This window comes from Neomonachus schauinslandi, chromosome 9, assembly GCF_002201575.2.
Source record: "Neomonachus schauinslandi chromosome 9, ASM220157v2, whole genome shotgun sequence".
In the NCBI taxonomy this organism is placed as follows: Eukaryota; Metazoa; Chordata; class Mammalia; order Carnivora; family Phocidae; genus Neomonachus; species Neomonachus schauinslandi.
This window is the reverse complement of record NC_058411.1, coordinates 102,324,140-102,344,577: the sequence shown is the minus strand read 5'-3', so window position 1 is coordinate 102,344,577 and position 20,438 is coordinate 102,324,140. Positions and strand designations below refer to the sequence as shown.

General features: G+C 38.1%; 1 protein-coding gene across 1 annotated transcript in view; it reads left to right on the top strand.

Moving 5' to 3' along the window:
- The window catches only part of HERC1 (HECT and RLD domain containing E3 ubiquitin protein ligase family member 1), a 146,889-nt gene that overhangs the window by 61,219 nt on the left and 65,232 nt on the right, over nt 1-20,438 (top strand). Inside the window, exons 25-35 of the mRNA XM_044918258.1 lie at nt 1,074-1,342; nt 3,828-4,043; nt 4,957-5,077; nt 5,315-5,552; nt 5,708-5,901; nt 8,821-8,976; nt 11,226-11,332; nt 11,861-11,971; nt 14,140-14,316; nt 19,426-19,665; nt 20,031-20,114. Coding sequence (XP_044774193.1) covers nt 1,074-1,342; nt 3,828-4,043; nt 4,957-5,077; nt 5,315-5,552; nt 5,708-5,901; nt 8,821-8,976; nt 11,226-11,332; nt 11,861-11,971; nt 14,140-14,316; nt 19,426-19,665; nt 20,031-20,114 — 1,913 coding nt within the window. The remainder of the gene's footprint in view (nt 1-1,073; nt 1,343-3,827; nt 4,044-4,956; nt 5,078-5,314; nt 5,553-5,707; nt 5,902-8,820; nt 8,977-11,225; nt 11,333-11,860; nt 11,972-14,139; nt 14,317-19,425; nt 19,666-20,030; nt 20,115-20,438) is intronic.

Genomic DNA, 20,438 nt, shown 5'->3' with positions numbered 1-20,438 from the left:
ATAGGGAGAGATGGCTTGGAGGAGGAACAGATAGGTAGATATAAGTTCCTATCAATTTTCTAGTTCTTGTGTTCACATTTTTTATAAATAAATACAGAAGCAGGCCATGCATGGACCAATGATGAGAGTATATCATGAGCCAAGGATTATGATTAATCTAATTCATGTACCTGAGATCAATTAAATTAAAAAAGACAAGGCTTGTAAGAACTGGACATTTACATATTTATTTAAAGCTAATATTGGCATGTGACTTGGACAGTTGTTGAGTTCAAACATATTAACATATTTGTCGTCTAATGTTTTTGTCTATTTAGTCGAGAAAATGCCCACTGGCAAAAACTAATGGTATTATATCTAGCAACTATTGTGACATCACTTGGTAATTTTAAATAGATATCATTTACAGTAAATCTCATATATTCTTGTCTGTGAAACTTTGCTTCCTCTATATAGGAGTTTCACAACCTGCAATAAATATGCATATGACACAGTGAAAGTGTTCCTTATATTAATGAAACCCAAAGGGTGATGTTTATGTCTCCTTTTTGTGTAAGTTTACTTGCCCTTCTATATTCATTTTTTTTGGTAATGTTTCATTGTAAATATGTAGACTCTTTGCTCAGTCTTAACTTACTCTTTGCAAAAATAACGTTAAATCAGATGAAGTCCTATTACTATTAGGTCTTACCAGCAGTGTCCCAAATGTCAAGTTCTTTTTTGTTCATAAATGGTGGTCTGGTTTAATACTGCAGAGCATTTTAAGCTAAGCATTTTGAGAGCAGCTTCTGCCTTTCTTTTTCTTGTGGCAGCGTGTTGCTAAAGCGCTTACAGAGACACTGATACATCAAACAGGGCTTTCCCTTTATTTTCTTACATTGCTCTACTTTTTGTTTGTTTATTGTTTTTTACCAAAGCATTTTGCTCAGATTCACTTAATGCATGCATGTATTCAAACATGAGTGTCCATTTCTCACCAGTTGGTATGGTAGCAGCACCCAGCCCTCGTCTAGTTTCAGAATGTATGCTCTACTTGGTTGTCATTGATACCTGTTTGTTCTGTTTGTGTGTAGGTCCTTTGCACAGTCAGTTGGAATCCCTGAGTGACTCTTGGGCTCGCCTGAAACATAGCAGAGACTGGTTATGCAACTCCTCTTACTCCTTCGAGTCTGATTTTGATCTGACCAAGTCTTTGGGAGTTCACACTTTGATTGAAAATGTTGTGAGCTTTGTGAGTGGAGACGTGGGGAATGCCCCAGGTTTTAAGGAACCGGAGGAAAGTATGTCTACAAGTCCCCAGGCCTCCATCATCGCTATGGAGCAGCAGCAGTTAAGGGCAGAAGTAAGTCTTTGATATTTACTCCTCGTGAGGCACTATGGAAACCCAAATCACCGAATGCACAGTATAGGAAAAACTTTTCCTTTTCTTCTCCTTCCCTCTCTCTTTCTTCCACCTCCACTTTTTGATGTCACTCTTATAACTAAAACAGCATAATATTTTGTTTGAAGTGGACAAAAGTACATTTTTAATTGCCATCTCTTAGAACAAGATACTTTAATCATAAGTCTTTCCTTGTCTCTTAGAAACCAGAGTGCGACTGGCTGGTGAGCATACAGATCGGCTTCCTGGAGCCTCCAGTTTTGACCCATTTGTCTCCATTTAAAAGGGGCTAGATTGCAGAAACCTTCATAGAGACATGCTGAAATCCTTACTTTAAAATGATGTTTCAGATAATGTCATTAACAAAATTATGTGAAAAAAAGATCAAATAGTCGTATTCAGAGTTACCTCTTGGGTTATTAAAATAGTGTATGAACATAGCTAATCACTGCTTGCTGCTTTTCTACTTGATATTAATGTTTGGGAGACATAAAGTTACTTTTGTAGTTTGTTAGAGCTTTTCTCTATTTTAGCAATGTTTGATAAATAATCTAAATGTGTACTAGGAAATGATAAATATCTCCAATATATTAATATAAAGTTAAGCATCTTTTATTATTATACAGAAATATTTGTCATTAAATTATTTTGAAAAACATAAAAAAATAAAAAGGGCTAGATTAGAACACCACAGTAATAATGATAAATGCTAAAATTAGCAAAACTTCAAGGAGACATAAGATGTCTTCATAGCCTCAAAGTATCTCCCTCAAAATATTTATAATTCTTCTGGTTTTAACATATACACTGCTTTTTTTTAAAGATTTTATTTATTTATTTGAGAGAGAGCGCACGCACACAAGCATGGGGGAGGGGCAGAGGGAGAGGGAAAAGCAGACTCCCCGGAGCAGGGAGCCGGATGTGGGGCTCTGTCCCAGGGCCGAGCTGAAGGCAGACGTTAACCAGACTGAGCCACCCAGGCGCCCCTGTACACAAATCCTTTAATACTCTTCCTTCCAGGAGGTAGAGCTTAATTCCCCTTTTTTTCCAAGTAAGCTGGACTTAGTGGCTTGGGGCTTACAGAGTATAAAAAGGGGGGAAAAATGAGTAATTTTACATTGCAGAAACCTGGTGGACATTACCTTAGCCAAGTGATCAAGATTAACATCATCAATAATAAGTTATGGTGTTATCATACATGTCTGAAAATAATGTGATGAGAAGAGGACTTTATGGTATTTTCCCCCAAATCCATAACTCTAGTCCAATTATGAGAAAACATCAGGCAAACCAAACTGAGGGACATTCTATAAAATACATGAACTGCTCTTCCAAAAGAAAAATGGAAACTGTCACAGACTTAAAAAGGAGACTAAGGAATCCCTGTCTGGGATTGGATCTTGGAATAGAAAAGGGACATTATGGGAAAACTGGTGAAATCCAAATAAAATCTATGGCTTAGTTATAGTGTTGTACCAGTGTTCATTTCATAGTTTTGATAAATGTACCATAGTTACCTAAGATGATAACATTAGCAAAAGGTAGGGGGAAGGCATACAGGAACCATCTGTACCATCTTTCAGCTGTTCTGTACAAGTATTAGATGTATAATTATTTCAAAATAAAAAGTTTATTAAAAAAAAGGATAGACTGATTGGCCACAGTGGTGGGTGTTGTCTTCCTAGGGAAGATAGAGCCCCATGTTCAGGAGAATCACAGAGAAACCTTTCAGAAATACTTTTTCTAGTTCTTGAATTAAACAGTATTCGTTCTATATAACTTCATTATATCATAGTACCTTACGGTTTTGAAACCTTCACATATTTATTCTCATGAGCATCACAATGTGAGTAAGTTAAAGTACTACAGTATTGGCCTCTTTTGACACATGAAGAAACTGAGATTCAGGAAGTTAAATGAGTTTCCCAAGGCCACACAGTAGGTGGAAGAGTCTGGCCTTGAAATTAGGTCTCTTTTACTTAAATCTATTTTCCCCGTTGTCCTGTGTAGCCTCTTTTTTTTTTCTTTTTTTAAAGATTATTTATTTATTTGAGAGAGAGAATGAGACAGAGAGAGAGAGCATGAGAGGGGGGAGGGTCAGAGGGAGAAGCAGACTCCCTGCTGAGCAGGGAGCCCGATGTGGGACTCGATCCCAGGACTCCAGGATCATGACCCGAGCCGAAGGCAGTCGCTTAACCAACTGAGCCACCCAGGCGCCCCCCTGTGTAGCCTCTTTTATACTGAAGTATGCTTATAGAGTTTTTAGAAATATTTTGATTTTTAAAAAGTCATAATAATAAAATAAATGTTTAGTAGAATAGATGTCTAAGAAATGTCAGAGCTTTCTGTGTGCTAAGTGATATATTATCTGTGTTGGAATTCCGTTGTATCTCAGTTCAGTGAAAGAGTCCGGACTCTAAAATATATTTATTTTACTTTTCTCAAGCTTCGTTTAGAAGCACTTCACCAGATCCTCGTTCTCTTGTCTGGGATGGAGGAAAAAGGTAGCATCTCTGTGGCAGGAAGCAGGTCAAGCTCAGGCTTCCAGTCATCCACACTGCTCACATCTGTGAGGCTGCAGTTTCTAGCAGGGTGTTTTGGTTTAGGCACTGTGGGACATGTAGGAGCCAAAGGAGAGAGTGGCCGATTGCATCACTATCAGGTGGGTGATGGAGCTGTTGTGTGAGGATGACACCTTGCAGTACATTTAGATTATAAATAAATAAGCATATTTATACACGTGTGTATGTGCGTGAGTGTGTGTGTGTATATATTTTACAAAATCGGTTTAATAATGCTAAATGTTCTGGTGTTTAAGATTGAGGTTTAAAAGTATAAAGACTTTTAAATGACTCTTAAAGATATCTCATTGGTTTAGTTTCCTGAGTAATAGTAGTATAGTTGGGATCAGGTGAGCCATTTTTACTGTTATTCTTTTAGATTCTTTGCTGGCTCAGTTTTCTTAATCCTTAGCCAAATTGGATAGAGATAGATTTTTTTTTTTTTTTAAGATTTTATTTATTTATTTGAAAGAGAGAGACACAGCGAGAGAGGGAACACAAGCAGGGGGAGTGGGAGAGGGAGAAGCAGGCTCCCTGCAGAGCAGGGAGCCCGACGCGGGACTCGATCCCAGGACCCTGGGATCATGACCTGAGCCGAAGGCAGTCGCTTAACCAACTGAGCCACCCAGGCGCCCCTGGATAGAGATAGATCTAATTTGGGATAGGGATTGGTGTTTGCGAGGATGGATTTCAAGAATTTACATTTGCACTTGATCACTTTACCTAGTTTCTCTGATGGCTTGAAAAAAATTTTTTTGGGTGTTGTCTTTATGTCTTCCATATTTAGAGAAGAAAAATTGCTTTGTGGGAAAGGAGAAAGATTATATAGAATCAAGAATTGTCAAGCATTTAAGTATAAACTTATTATAAAACTTTTATATACTGAAATATACTGAATAATTAAAAATCACCATAAGGCTTTATCATAGAGTGGGATAAAATGTTATTACTTTTATTTGGGTAGGAGGTGTTATTGTTACTAATAGAAAAAGTAAATCTTTATATATAATTCAGGATGGGATCAGAGCGGCTAAAAGAAATATTCAGATTGAAATCCAGGTGGCTGTGCATAAGATTTATCAACAATTGTCTGCTACCCTAGAGAGAGCTCTGCAAGCAAACAAGCATCACATTGGTGAGTAACTGCCCCTGCAAATACAAGATGCAAGTTACATTTTATGCTAGATACTTTAGGTGTTCTGTATCTTGTTTTAACATTAGTAGGTCAATTTACAGGTGGAGAATAAATATTTGAAAATGTAATAGTGTTCCACATTACTATTTATATTTTGGAATATGATTTATTTTAGTAAATGCTTTGTTGACTTCAAAGAAAATTCTCAGTTGTCTCTCTTTTTTCTTTCTTTTCTAGAAGCCCAGCAACGTCTCCTCTTGGTTACAGTTTTTGCCCTGAGTGTTCACTATCAACCAGTGGATGTTTCTTTGGCAATTTCCACTGGTCTGCTAAACGTATTGTCGCAGTTATGTGGCACAGACACCATGCTGGGACAGCCTCTGCAGTTGTTGCCAAAGACAGGGGTTTCCCAGCTTAGCACAGCTTTAAAAGTGGCTAGTACAAGATTGCTGCAGATTCTAGCCATCACTACAGGGTGAGCATTATAGATGTCTTGGTAGAACTATGTGGGACCTAGGCTTTTCACATTTTAGTAATTTCCATTTCCCTCTAATCTCCTTTATGTGTTTGAGCACAAACAGTTGCCCAGCTGTGTTATTACCATTGTTCTTTTCCTGTTACTTCATGTAGGACTTATGCTGATAAACTGAGCCCCAAAGTAGTTCAGTCCTTGTTGGACCTACTCTGTAGTCAGTTGAAGAATTTGTTATCCCAAGCTGGTGTCCTACTTATGGCCTCTTTTGGAGAAGGGGAAGGAGAAGAGGGTGAAGAAGAAGAAAAAAAAGTTGACTCCAGTGGAGAAACTGAGAAGAAAGACTTCAGAGGTAGCATAAACCCTTTTCTTTGTCATTATTCACAAGCATTTATTGAGTCCTCATTGTGTAAATATCATTAGAATCTAGACTTCTTTCTGTTGTGAGGAGTGAAGGAATTTTTTGAAAGAATTTTTATTCATTTATAAACCCCTTTTCTCTCCAAATATGTATGATTTAGATGAGCTTCTGACCGAACCTCCTCTCCTTAGAGTCAGTTAACCTTGATGCAGTGACCATACTGCTTCCTCTCTAGATTCAGCTTCTCATTGGCTGTCCCGGGTCTAGAATCTAGAGGTTCTAGGTGACTGATTCTCCCAGGTTATGTCTTAGCATTTGAGCATTTGATCTTGACAGCCCATCTTTAATCATAATCTTGGCTTAAGTGTTCCTCCAGGACCAAGGGTTTTCATATTTGGGAACTAGGTTAGAATTAGAATAGCTGAACTTCTTGCTAGGCTGTTATGTTTCCTGGTCACTAAAAAACTTAATTGTATTTGTCATATATTTCATTGCTATATAATATGAGCGTCTGATCATAGCTTTAAAAACCTATAGTGAACATTGTATTTCGGTAGAATTTAAACCCTGAACAGCAGAAGTGCTACCTTTGTCTGCTACATAATTAAGGAATAAAAGTTTAAAATTGGTCATTTATTTAAAAAGTTTTGGCAGAACTACCATGTCTTATTACCATAATAAACTCTGGGAGCCCTTAAAATCCTCTCTGTTAAAATCCTTTAATAATGTTAAAATTAGATAAAGTAATATTTAAATAATATTGTGTAGGTAGGTGAGTGGATAGAGGAAATACCCTGTGGATACAAAAATGATAAAACATTGTCTCTGTCCTCAGGAATCTTCAGGGTAATGAGAAAGGCAGACATGCCAACAAATAATTACAGTGTAATACAAGAAGCTCAGAAGAAAGAGCTAAATTTCTTAAGTCAGAATCTAGAGGATGGATGAGTCTGATTAAGGACCAGTTTTTGATTTCAGAGGCTGAACCTGTGGCACATTCCTTCTCCCTGTTCATATGGAGAGTATGGTACTTAGACAAAGAGCATGGGCAGACTCAGAGGGGGTAAAATAAACACAAGCTTTTAATGCCACCTCCTGTTTTCCTGAGATCCAGTGAGGAATACAAGGTGGTTAAGGTAATAGTTTCTCACCATTCTGTGCTGAATACTGCACATATGGACAGCAAGGAAGACGTAATAGAGTTACTTCTCAACCTGTAGGTTCCCAGGAAAACTGGGCCCTTCCATATCCAGTAAAGAAAGAAACAGTTCTCCATGAGTGAACTCGGTAGGTGTAACAGCAGACTGAATCCACATAGGTCATCCTAGAGAGAATGTTGTACTCTCTCTATTCATGGGGATGGCTGGGAGTGAGACTGATTCTGGTCACATGCAGTGGCCAGCTTTTAATAACCCCACAAACTCTCTAAAATACTTAACTAAAAGTAAGGTGTACCTTTCATTTCAAACATAGTATTGTTACTGAAACAAACTGAATCACCAAGGTGTATCAACCAGCTTTATATTTAAGGTCTCCAGACTTCAGTTAATTTAATTCATTTAGTGTCTTGTTACAGAGATACTTGCTGGGAGTGAGGATGGGGGGTAGAATGGAGGCCTCATGAGAAAAGAGATTTTCCCAAGGATCTCTACCCAGAGAGAAGGCCACATAGAAGAGGTAGCTTTTGAACTGGATTTTGAAGGAATGGTTGGAGTGATATGTGGGTACCCAGGGTAGGTTAATAATTTTATATTCTTTAAACTGATATTATAAAAATATTTGCTTATTAGCATTTAAGCAAAGAAGAGTTAGAGTACCATGTGGAGGAAGTGTAGCAAAGGAGTACAATGGTCTCTAATTATTGCCAGCGTTCTAGTTCTGTCATAGACATGCACACCCATTTCAGCAGAACAGAAGTCCTCCAGTTATGATGAGATGTCTGTGAAGGTAGATTCCTGGCCATCTAAGTGTGGCCCTTGGTACGGGGGTCTCCCTCTAAAGTGACTTGTCTGTGTATTCCTTAATTTGACATGCCAGGATCTCCCTGAAAGGAGTGCTGTGTATACCTGCCTTCAGATTGTTAGGATTTTGTATGTTTTTGTGCCTCTTAGAGATTGACATTCTGGGCAACTGCCTCACTGGCATCCTTCCTCCCCTTGACTCTTGAGTGGGACTTTGCCAGGCTGAGAGGGTATAAAAGGTGTTGGATGATGATAGAACATGGTGTATTACATGAAGAGCAGATAGTTCTCTGGTCTCAAAATGCACAGTGGGGGAGGGAATCTATGAGGGGGCCGAGAGTCTGGTACTGATGCTGGTGGAAAAACTGGGAAGATTGGTTAGGGCACGTTTGTATGAAAGATCTTTATACATGGAGTTAGTGCTCAGGCAAATCAGATTCAGGCCTGGAAGTTTGTTTCCTTATAGAATCTGAAAGCACCAAGGGGTTTTTAGAGATGTGACTCTTAATTTGATTGGGCTGGGGGATCATGGACTTTTTGAAAATGTGATCCACGTTGTGAACTCTTTTACTATTCAAATACACAATTTTCATACTATTTTAAGGGGGTTCACAGACCATTTCCTTCAGATTCTACCTGGTAAAACTCTAGACTTGGATAGAGAACTGTTGTTTTTCAGAATAGCAGTAAAAAAGAAAATGCACAAAACCAAATACACATACTTTATCCTAGCAACCTCACTATTGTACACAAATGTAAAAAATGTTTTCAGCTTGGCATTATTTTCTGACCTTTCCCCATTCTGTTAAGTTTTAAAAATTTAGCAGCTAATTGACAACTTAAATTTTGAATTAAGTTTGGGCATCCTGCATCTAAATGCAAGTTACTTGATAAGACATTTTCCTGTTGATTTTTGGTTGTAATGTGAACTTGTCTTTTCCCTCTTCAGCTGCTCTTAGGAAACAACATGCAGCCGAACTGCATCTGGGGGATTTTTTAGTTTTTCTTCGCAGAGTTGTATCTTCAAAAGCAATTCAATCAAAAATGGCTTCCCCAAAATGGACAGAAGTGCTTCTAAATATAGCATCTCAGAAGTGTTCTTCAGGTATATGACCTTTGCCTTGTGTTAGAGTATTTTTATACATCACACGTATTTTATTCAGATAGTGCTGGACTTGAACAACATTGGATATTTGACCTTGATTTCAAGACTTTTATTTTATTTTATTTATTTATTTATTTTATTTTTATTTTTTTAAAGATTTTATTTATTTATTTGAGACAGAGAGAATGAGAGACAGAGAGCATGAGAGGGAGGAGGGTCAGAGGGAGAAGCAGACTCCCTGCCGAGCAGGGAGCCCGATGCGGGACTCGATCCCGGGACTCCAGGATCATGACCTGAGCCGAAGGCAGTCGCTTAACCAACTAAGCCACCCAGGCGCCCTCAAGACTTTTATTTTCTAAATACTTACTTGATCAAAAGAAAAATCTACTTTCAGAAGTAAAAATTGATAGGAAATAATAGAAAGTAGCACCAGACTAGATGATAGATTTAATCTAAAGAACTTGACGCTATTTGTTTGGATTACCATAATAAAAATAAGCAGAGAACATACTGTTTAAAATGATAATTTGGCACAGATTTTGACATCACTTCTTGATTATCAAAGTGCAGATCTCATTTGTCCATTTTCTCTTATCATAATATGATTTCTGTTGTCTTGATTATAACTTCTGATTGTGTGCTATCTATGAAAGTTGTATGTAATAAGCTCACCTCCCAGTTCTTAGCCTAGAAGTTTGGTCTGCTTGCATGGATTACTGTCAGTCCTTTCCTAGTCTTTTTTTTCAATTGTGGTAAAATACACATAAAATTTACAGTGATATAAAATAAAATATAAAATAAAATCTACAGTTTTAACTATTTAAGCATTACAATTCAGTGACATTCAGTACATTCGTAGTGTTATTCAACCATCCCTACTCTCCGTTTCCAGAACTTTTTCATCAATCCCCAGTCTTTCTTAAATATGCTAAAACATCATTTAATTTTCTTTCTTTCTTTTTTTTTTTTTTTTAATTTTATTTATTTATTTGAGAGAGACAGACTGAGAGAGAGAGAGCATGAGAGAGGGGAGGGTCGGGAGGGTCAGAGGGAGAAGCAGACTCCCTGCCGAGCAGGGAGCCCGATGTGGGACTCGATCCAGGGACTCCAGGATCATGACCTGAGCTGAAGGCAGTCGCTTAACCAACTGAGCCACCCAGGCGCCCATCATTTAATTTTCTATGGTACCATGTTATTTTATATGTATGCATTCTCAATATACTTTGCTAGTTTTTCTTAACTAGTATAACTTAAAACAGCTTTTTTTCTCTCATTTAATAAGGTGAGGCTTATATTGATTAATGTCTTAGAGCATAAAGAAAAAAATCAGATATTCATTTATTTTTAATTGGTTTTGTTGTGGTAGAAGGTATAAAAAAGAGCATCATTATTCTGCCTCTACCTTTGCTTACTTTAGAAAAGTACAAACTGTTTACTTGCCATTAATCCTAACAATCTCTGGGAGGCAGTCAGGGCCTGCCAGGATGGAGAAGAAGCCATGAAAGGCTATGATAAGCCTGAGCTTTAGAGATTAACAGATCTATTTAAAATTCTACCTCTGCTGAACTATGGTCACCTTACTTCACTTCTCTCAGCCTCGGTTTCCTCATCAGTAAAACGGGTAGGATTTGTGAAGATCAGTAGAGTTAATGTGTATGAAATGCATAACATAGTAGTACTTGGCACAGTAGTTATTATAGTGCTATTCCCTTTATATATACATAAAAATCCTCCCCCCAAGCCCCCCTGCGCACATGGGCGCTCTCTCTCTTTGGTCTCTCTCTTTTTCTCTTTCTCTAAAATAAATCAATGAATCTTAAAAAAAAGGGGGGGGGTGCTTGAGTGGCATAGTCAGTTAAGCATCCCACTCTTGGTTTCGGCTCAGGTCATGATCTCAGGGTTGTGAGATTAAGCCCCCCCCGTTGGGCTCCGCACTCAGTGAGGAGTCTGCTTAAGATTGTTTCTCCGCCTCTCTCTTTGCCCCTCCCCTCATGTGCGTGCCCTCTCTCTCTCCCTCTCTCTCTAACAAATAAATCTTATATATACATAAAAACTGAGATATAAACATGAATATTCATGTACATTGGGTATGGGATGAGTCCAGAATTCTTGTGATAATAGGTTAAAGTGTAGTCCATTCCAACCATAAACGGCTAATGAGCCTCAGATATTTTTATTCAAGAAGTTCATTTACACTTTGAATGTAAGTCACACTGATAATAAGAAAATGTGTTTTCCCCCCCTCCCAGGTATTCCTCTAGTTGGTAACCTAAGAACGAGGCTCCTTGCACTTCACGTCCTTGAGGCTGTGCTACCAGCTTGTGAATCTGGTGTAGAAGATGATCAAATGGCTCAGGTTTCTATTCTTTAAAGCTATTAGAAGATATTTTTCACATTGTAATATAATTCACCCCAAATCCAAATTATAGTCTCTTCAGTGGTAAATGTGTCATTAATTCAGTAGCAAAACTTCTGCTTCTGAGATTGCTTTATTATTTCATTTCCAAGCAAGGAGAAAGAAATTAAGCTTATGGGTGTGAGGAGTAGGGGAATAGTGAATACTTGGAAGGTCAGAAGGAAAGGAAAATCTGTGGAATTTCTTACTAGGTTTGGGCCTCTAGAGAGAGAAATATGTGTGGTTGTGTGGCCTTATCAGAGGTCCATATAGTGAGGAAACATGGAGGGCCATGGAACCCACTAGAAAGTGGGTTAATGATCCTTCTAAAAAAAGATGTTTAACTTACAGACACCCAAAGTAGCTTGTACATTGTTATAATCAAATTTCACATTTGACTTAATATTACAGTTACATGACTTATTTTTTCTAAAATTACTTAAAATTATCTTTTACAAATTTCATCATTCTTTTTCTTTCAATAAATAGGTTGTTGAACGCCTCTTTTCCCTTCTGTCAGACTGTATGTGGGAGACACCCATTGCTCAGGCCAAACATGCTATTCAGATAAAGGAAAAAGAACAAGAAATAAAGTCACAGGTAAGTGATTCTTCCAAAAAGGTATTTTTAGACAGCACAAATGACTATCCTGTCTCCTGTCTCTGGACTCCTTCTCCTCTGAGGGACTTTGTTCTATCAGTTATTCCATATTCTTTCTGCACTTTCTCCTTCTCCACTGGTTCCTTTTTCTCAACTTATAAACATCTCTCATTCCTACCCTCCCCAAAATCCTTTTTTTTACCCAAGAAGCCACCCATGTCCTCTCACTTGTCCTTCACTGCTAAGCTTCTCAGAAGAGTAATTTTATACATACTTATAAGCCACTCCTTAGTTCTCATGTTCTCTTCAATTCAGTTGTTGCTCTTCCATCAAAACACTGAAATTAAATGACAAAAGTAAGTGCTAATTGCTAAACGTAGGATGCACTTTTTTGTCTACATTTTACTTGATCTCAGGAAACTCTAGCTTCTGTTGTTTTCAAAATACTGCCTTCTCCTACATCTCCATTCCTCTGCCAATCCTTGGTTCCCTCTAGAGGCATTTCTTCTTTGGTGCCACGTTCTCCTTCCCTCCATCCCAAACTCTGTTATCCCTCAGAGTTCCAGTCTTACCTTTTCCAGCCGTCTGGAATATATCTGGAACCATTTTCACCTATATGCAGTGTCTTCCAAACTTAAATGCCAGCCCAGGTGTCTCCCCATCAAACTTTTTTACTTTTTTCCCTGTCCATTTTTTAATTGGTGGCACCACCATTCACATAGCTTCCAAACCTGTGTTCTTGGGAATTCTGATTCTCCTAATGTCACCCCATCCATGTAGTCACTAGGCCCCATTGATTTTACTTCCTAAATTGTTCTGAAATCCATTTATGTAGCTACCTTAATCTTTCTCTTGGTTTTCATGGGCCCACACTTTCTCTGGTTTTCCTTCTATCTCAGTACAATGGCTTCTTCTCATTCTCTTTTATTAGTTCTTCCTCTTCTGTTTAAGTGTTGGAGTATCCCAAGGCTTGGTCCCAAGACCCCTTCTTTTTTCAACCATCATCCCCGCTTCTTCATCACTTCTTCAGAGTTCCCTTTCCTGGTCCTAAATCTAGAGTTACTTGTCACATACTCTGTTACGTTATTTGCTTTAATTTTGACATAGCACATACCTGATATTTTTTTGTTTGTGTATCTTCTGTTTCTACCTTCTAAAGTGTAAGTTCTAAATAGTTTTAAATATATTATTTAATTACATATATAATATAAATATATTAGAAATACATATTTAAAACTATGTGTTTTTATTTTATATATATTATGAATATATAAAATATATTTTTTTACATTTTATATATATAAACATTTTATTATTTATACATATAAAAGTTATGTGAGAGCAGAGACCTTATCTATCTAATATACTGCTGAACATATAGGACCTGGTATAATGTCTTACACATAGTAGATGCTTAATAAATACTCATTGAGTGAATTACTGAATTGAAGTCCTCACTGTTTTTTACCTGAACTCTTGCAGTAATCTTCCGATTGATCTCTCTGCCTTCATCCTGTATACCCCTGGTAAAACAATGTTTATAAAGCATTGATCTGATTAGAGATCCTCTATATAAATTTGTGTAAGCACTCCCTATTGTCTGTAAAGTTCAAACTTTAAATGGCATTCAGGGCCTTCCATGATTTTGTTCTTCTTCTCTTTCTAGCCTCCTTTTCTGCCATTCTCATCCTCCAGACATTCCACACTGCTTGCAATTACTATAAATCACTGAACTCTGTTGTACCTCCATGCCTTGGCACAATGCTCTACTTACTGCCCTAAATGCCTTTCTCTTCTTTGATCAGCTGCCGAATGCCTTCTTATTATTTAGGACTCAGCTCAGAAGATACCCTCTTTTGAATACTTTCCTTATCCTTCCCAAGCATGTTTAGACACTTACACCTTTATGTTTCTGCTGTACTGGTCATGTAACTTCTGTTATTCTCTCACAATACTGGTGTTATTTATTTCTCTGGCCCCTAATTGGACTGTAAGCTTTATGCAGAGGCCATGCTGTATTTATCATTGTGTTCCCATTGCCTGCACAGTACCTGGTACATAGTAGATATTTAATAAATATTTGTGGACTCAAACTAAGGAGTCTTAGAATATATATTAACTGAGATTTGGATTATCCCAAAGTACTGACCCAGCTTCCTTTTTGGTAGAAGCAGGGAGAGTTGGAGGAAGAAGATGAGAATCTTCCTATACAAGAAGTATCATTTGACCCAGAGAAAGCTCAGTGTTGCCTAGTTGAGAATGGACAGATTTTAACTCATGGCAGTGGAGGAAAAGGATATGGATTGGCATCAACTGGAGTAACTTCTGGGTGCTATCAGTGGAAGGTACGTAGAATTCTAAGTAGTTTTTAGCATTTTGTCTTTTAGTCCTTTTCTCCCCAGGTTCTTACAAAAAAATGTATGAAAGACTTTTAAAAAATCATATATAGGGGCACTTTGTTGTCTCAGTTGGTAGAGCATGTGCTTCTTGATCTCAGGGTTCTGAGTTCAAGCCCCATGTTGTGTGTGGAGCCTACTTAAAAAAAAAATCATCATGTAAATGTTTTATCTTTATGTAAGATGTTAACAAAAATGGCACTGAATGAAGGTATACAAGAAATCTATTATTTTTGTAACTCTGTTATAAATTCTTTTCAGGTTATCTCAAAAATTTTTTAAATGAGCAGTTAAAAAATGTTGATAATCCCTCTTATGAGGGGTCACAGAGATCATACCCAGCCATGAAAATACAGTAATCTGTGTGATGTTTCTGCCTAGGAAAGCCCATGAGAGACTAAGTGCCCAAGATTTTTTTGGGTGCTGGTCACATACCCTCTGCCTTGATATACACTAAAATTTTAGTCCCAGAGGGAAAGGAGGTGTTAATGCTAAATGATACTGTTGTACAAAACAGCCCAGGCACAATGAGCCACCCTCATCAGTTAGGGAAAGTTTTTATCGGTGAAGGAAACTGTTTACCAGTCTAGTTCCAAATTTCAGACAGGGTCCAACACTGCAAGCAGGACTTTCTAAGGATGGCAGTCTCTGCTATATTAATTCCTTTTTGGCATAGTCCACCCCCTTGGCCCTTGGCCACCGTCTCTTTACAGTAAAATTATCAGTAGGACCCTAGGCAGCAGGGTGAGACCAACTTGTACTATTGAGGGGGTCCTAGACTTAGCTAGTTAAAACAAATCCCATTAACCGTAAAGGCCTGTCATAAAAAGCCATGTGGATTTGCCCTTAAGTTTTTGTATTAACTGGCTTAGGCATCATTTCAGCACGGCACAACTCTGGCCAGTCCAGGGCTTAGGTAGTGTCATGTTAGGGTGCACACACAAGAACTACAGTTCTAGAAGGCATACGTGCTGTCCTTGGAAACGAAGAGTTTATGATTGTTAGGATACCCCTGATCATGATGTACAGTATTAAGCAGAACAAGTTAACAGGGCCCCAACGTGACCTTCCACCAGGGGTACCTCCCACCCTCTGCTCCCAGTCAGTTTGAATAATTTAGAGTCAGTGGGACTCAGGGACTGCCTAAAGGCAGTCAGTTAAATGGTTTTACTTATCTGTGATACCAATTTATTTGCCTCAAGAGCATGATGACATCTAGAGGTGTGCTGTGGAATATGCAGGAGCTAGGGCCACTCCCTGTTTTTCATAGTCTGTCAGTTATGATGGGAGGCTCAGCAGTCAGGTTGAATTTGAAGTACTCACAGCAGCCTTCAAGACAACATGGCTTTTTTTTTCCCCCTAAGAAAAACAGTTCTGAAAAACAAAGATCATTAGGGGCGCCTGGGTGGCTCAGATGGTTAAGCGTCTGCCTTTGGCTCAGGTCATGATCCCAGGGTCCTGGGATCGAGTCCCGCATCGGGCTCCCTGGCTAGGCGGGGAGCCTGCTTCTCTCCCTCTGCCTCTGCCTCTCTCTCTCTGACTTTCATGAATAAATAAATTAAAACATTAAAAAAAAAAAAAAGATCATTAATGCCGTCCCCACTCCTCCACACTTTCCAAGGGTCTGGGTTTTGTTTTGTTTTTGTTTTTTTCTCCCTTATTCTGAAATCATAGGTCCCATTTAGTAATTATAACTTCGGATTTTTTCAGTCATATTTTTATCTTCATTTAGATCTTTTGTACAGAAGGGTTGGGTGCAAGGACAAAAGAATTTTCACACAAAACCATTTTCATACAACTTAACCAGAACAGTTAGTCAGGAAGTTGATCAGGACAAAAATCCCAGTTAAAAATTTTTTTTCAAAAGGTTTAAAAACCTCTTAACTCTTTTATCCTAATCATTTATCTAGTGAGCAGCCTAGAAAAGATCAATCTCTTTCTGGAAGAAATTCTTTTAATAAAAGGCCTTACTTAGATGTGTTTATCAGAAGAAAGATGAGACATGGAGAGTCAAGCTATCAGTCTGTTGTTGCAACCTGCAAGTAATCCAAAAACCTGAACATAATATAAGCCAACAGTAGTGGGATGTCCCCAAGAAGAGGTTGAAGGTCCAGTCGATTAAGAGTGGATGGCAAGGTCATACTCCCTGTGGTATGCCTTCCTCCAACTACATCATTAGAGGAGTGAAATCAGTTTCTGTGTCAAAAGTATGGAGCCAGTTAGCTCAAATTTAGATGGTTCCATCAAAGAACAAGCCCTTTCCTAGGGGCATCTGCAAGTGACCCAGACAGTTCAGCCAGAATCTATGAGGTTTTCAGAGTTTGTGGCCCCACAGAGGAGTCCTAAATCTGCAACACTCCCAAAATTTGAGTTTTGTTCTTTGGGCCAGTTCCTGCTTTTGAATTGAGCACAGCTCATGTTGGGTTGAAATAGCCCATGGCAGACAGTATCGCGTTTTAGCTTGGAGTCAGGTCCAAGCAATTAGAATCTATAAATTCAGGATTCTCAAAAGCTGACAACTTTTTTGGCATCAATGAAGCCTAGAGGTTGTCAGACCAAACTGCTGTGTTTCAAATCCAAGTGACAAGCAAGGCTTTTCTAGGCTCTTTTTGCCTTGTCAGTCTCCGAGTCCAAATTTAGCCAGTCAAAAATATGCACTTTAGGCTAGAAAATCATTAGCCTCTAAAAGTCAGACATCAGATTTTACTGATGAACTGAATGGCAAGTGAAAACTACTTTTTAAAACTCTGAAAATATATCTGTGTATCTCTGTCTGGAGATTATCACTCTTTATATATTGTCTCCCTTTTTTCAGAGGCTCCAGTAAGCAAAAATCATAGCAAAAAATCATCAGTTATGGAAGCTTATTTTGTTTCTGATACACAAAAGAGATAAAATTTACCCTCTGGTGGCAAAAAACAAGGAAGTTGTGTCTCCCTAACAATTTTTCCTTTGTAGCTTTCACTGATCAGGATGATCCCTTAGCATTTATGAAGTACAAGCCTGTAATATTTTACATCAGTTTTATTACACATCTAGATGAAATAGCCACAAAACAAAGCTTTTTTTTTTTTTTAATTTAAAATTTGGGGCACCTGGATGGCTCAGTCATTAGGCATCTGCCTTCGGCTCAGGTCATGATCCCAGGGTCCTGGGATTGAGCCTCGCATCGGGCTCCCTGCTCAGCAGGGAGTCTGCTTCTCCCTCTACTCCCCCTACTTGTGTTCTCTCTCTCGCCGTCTCTCTGTCAAAAAAATAAATAAAAATCTTTAAAAATTTAAAACTATTCCCCTTCAGATTTCAAGTTTACTCAAGGTCTTAGAGTGAATTTAGGGTAATTAGTTGGGTCAGGGGCACTGCTACAGCAGTGGAAGCATCTAGGCTAAAGAAAATAACTGGAGAGGTCTTTTCTTTTCTTTCTTTCTCTTTTCTCCTTTTCCTTTCTTTTCAGCTTTGTTCCAGCTCTGGGAACTGATTTAACTTTTTTCCCTCTTACTTGGAGGAAAGAGGAACACACACTTCTAATATTTTTGGTCTACCCAGAACTCACCTTTGGGGAAATTTGAACTTTTTGCCCTCCCACCCAGAGGAGAGACAACTGCAAATTAATTTGTATTCTTTGACCCATCCAAAGCCCATTTGTAGGGATGTTTGGGGCCCATTGTTTTCCCTCCCACAAGAGAGAACATCACAAATTTTACCCTGACTGCTCTCTTTTTTCTCACTTTAACCAGGCCAAAAGCAGTCATGGGAGCCAGTGAGCTAACTCTTCTATGGTTGGATCTATTATTTTTGAGTTCCATAGGTAACTTTACCTCTCCCAACAGATAGCAATTCACTTGCTGTTTCATAACACGTGTTAACTCCATAGCCACCAGACACCAGCATTTTGTCTTTTCCCACTTCTCTCTCTCTCTCTCCTCCAAATAGCACTGTAATTATATTTTAATGAGTCAGTTCTAATGAATCTTCTTGTTGCCACCACTGTGTCAAGGGTCCCCAAGATGACCCCTATATTCAAAGATTTGGTAGAAGAATTCATAGGACTCAGCATACAGTTTTACTTATGACTAAGGTTTATTGTAACCATCCAGTAAGGACTTAAAGCTGGGTAAAAGAGGAAAAGACCAAGGTGGAATCTGGAGGAATCAATGTGCGTGCTTTTTTGTGTTCTCTCCTTCCCATGAGGGCTCACATGGAATATGCTCTTTTCCCAGCAACGAAGTGCAGCAGCATGTATGCAGTGTGTTAGGGAAGCCCATTAGAGACTTAGCACCCACAGTTTTTTACCAGGGGCTCATTATGAAGGTGTACTCTGCCTCACATGTACCAAAATTCCAGACTCCCAGGAGGAAAGCAGGTATTCAGCATACACCGTACTGTTCAAACACTGAATGCCTGGTGAGCTACTCTTATCACTTAGGGAAAGTTTGGTATCAGTGTAGGAAACTGTTTACCAGTTGAATTCCCAGAGACTAGCCAGGGGCCAATGATTCGGCTCAGGTCATGATCTCAGGGTTGAGATCAAGCCCCATGTTGGGTTCCGTACTGGGCGTGGAGCCTGCTTGAGATTCTTTCTCTAACTTTCTCTACCTTTCCCTCTGCCCGTCCCGACCCTTCTCTCCTCTCCAAGAAAAAAAAAAAGAAAACCAGTTTCAGGCCTGCTATATTAACTCTTCTCTGCACAGAAATATACATAAAAGAGTAGTTAGAAAATTTGAATGTAAAGAACTGAAGCTTTCCATTAATGATTTTTCTGGACTGCACATCTTCAGCTTCATAATTGAATTATAAGCTAAAATTGTTTAAATAAGTACTCAAAGGTTACTCTAAATGTTCTATAGGTAAAAATTAAGTTTGTTTTTAAATTGTTATAAAATGATGAAATTGTTTCATTTGTATCTTATTTTCACTTAGGATGGAAATAAACTTACATATTCCCATAAATTCATCAATGTTGTTTATGAGCATATTCCCCAGTATTGGTTTATGCAATTAGTAGTATATAAACAGGTTTTTTGGATATTAGTGAACATCACCACTTTCATTTTATTTTAGTTTTACATTGTGAAGGAAAACAGAGGAAATGAAGGCACGTGTGTTGGAGTTTCTCGCTGGCCAGTACATGACTTTAACCACCGTACTACCTCGGATATGTGGCTCTACCGGGCCTATAGTGGTAACCTCTATCACAATGGAGAACAGACTCTGACGTTGTCCAGCTTTACTCAAGGAGATTTCATTACCTGTGTGCTAGACATGGAAGCCAGGACCATTTCCTTTGGGAAAAATGGAGAGGTACTGAAACTCATTCACAAGCATTACATATTTTCTTGTTTTTATTTATACTCAACTCAATTATTTAAGTGCTGGTTACTCAGTTTGTAGATTACCCCCTCTTCTCTGCTTTTACTTTATTACCTTTTGGTTCTTTCACCAAACAAACAACAGAAAGTTGGTAAAATCCCAGTAAGATTTTTGAAGCAGATGAACAAATCAGGATCATTTGTTATATGTGGGATTTTCTTGGTTAGCAATGTTATTTGAGATTTGTTCTTGTAAATTGTGTTCTGTCTCATAAAAGCTTTGAATCTTAATGTGATTGGATATTATACATTAAAAAAAATTTCTTATTTCTTTTTATCACCTCTGCCACACTGTAGGAACCCAAATTAGCTTTTGAAGATGTGGATGCAGCAGAGTTGTACCCATGTGTCATGTTCTATAGTAGCAACCCAGGGGAAAAGGTAATGAAACCTCAAACCTTTATACTTAAGTGTAAAGAATATTTGTCTTTTTTTATTAATATTTGTTAGGCTCTGATAGAGTTTATAAATAGAATAAGCTATTTCTACCGTTAAAGTACCTGCTCAGGTAATTTGCTCTCCAAGAAAGTTAGATTACTTTTAGAAGGTACCTTTACTCTTCATTAAAGCACTATTTGATATTCTGGCAATTTGAATGTAATAATTCCTTTCAGTTATAGGAATTATAGGAAACAATTTAGGAATAATCTGGTTCATTGGCAGTTGTGCATATAGGAGATCTAGAAATAATCTTTTTTTTTTTTT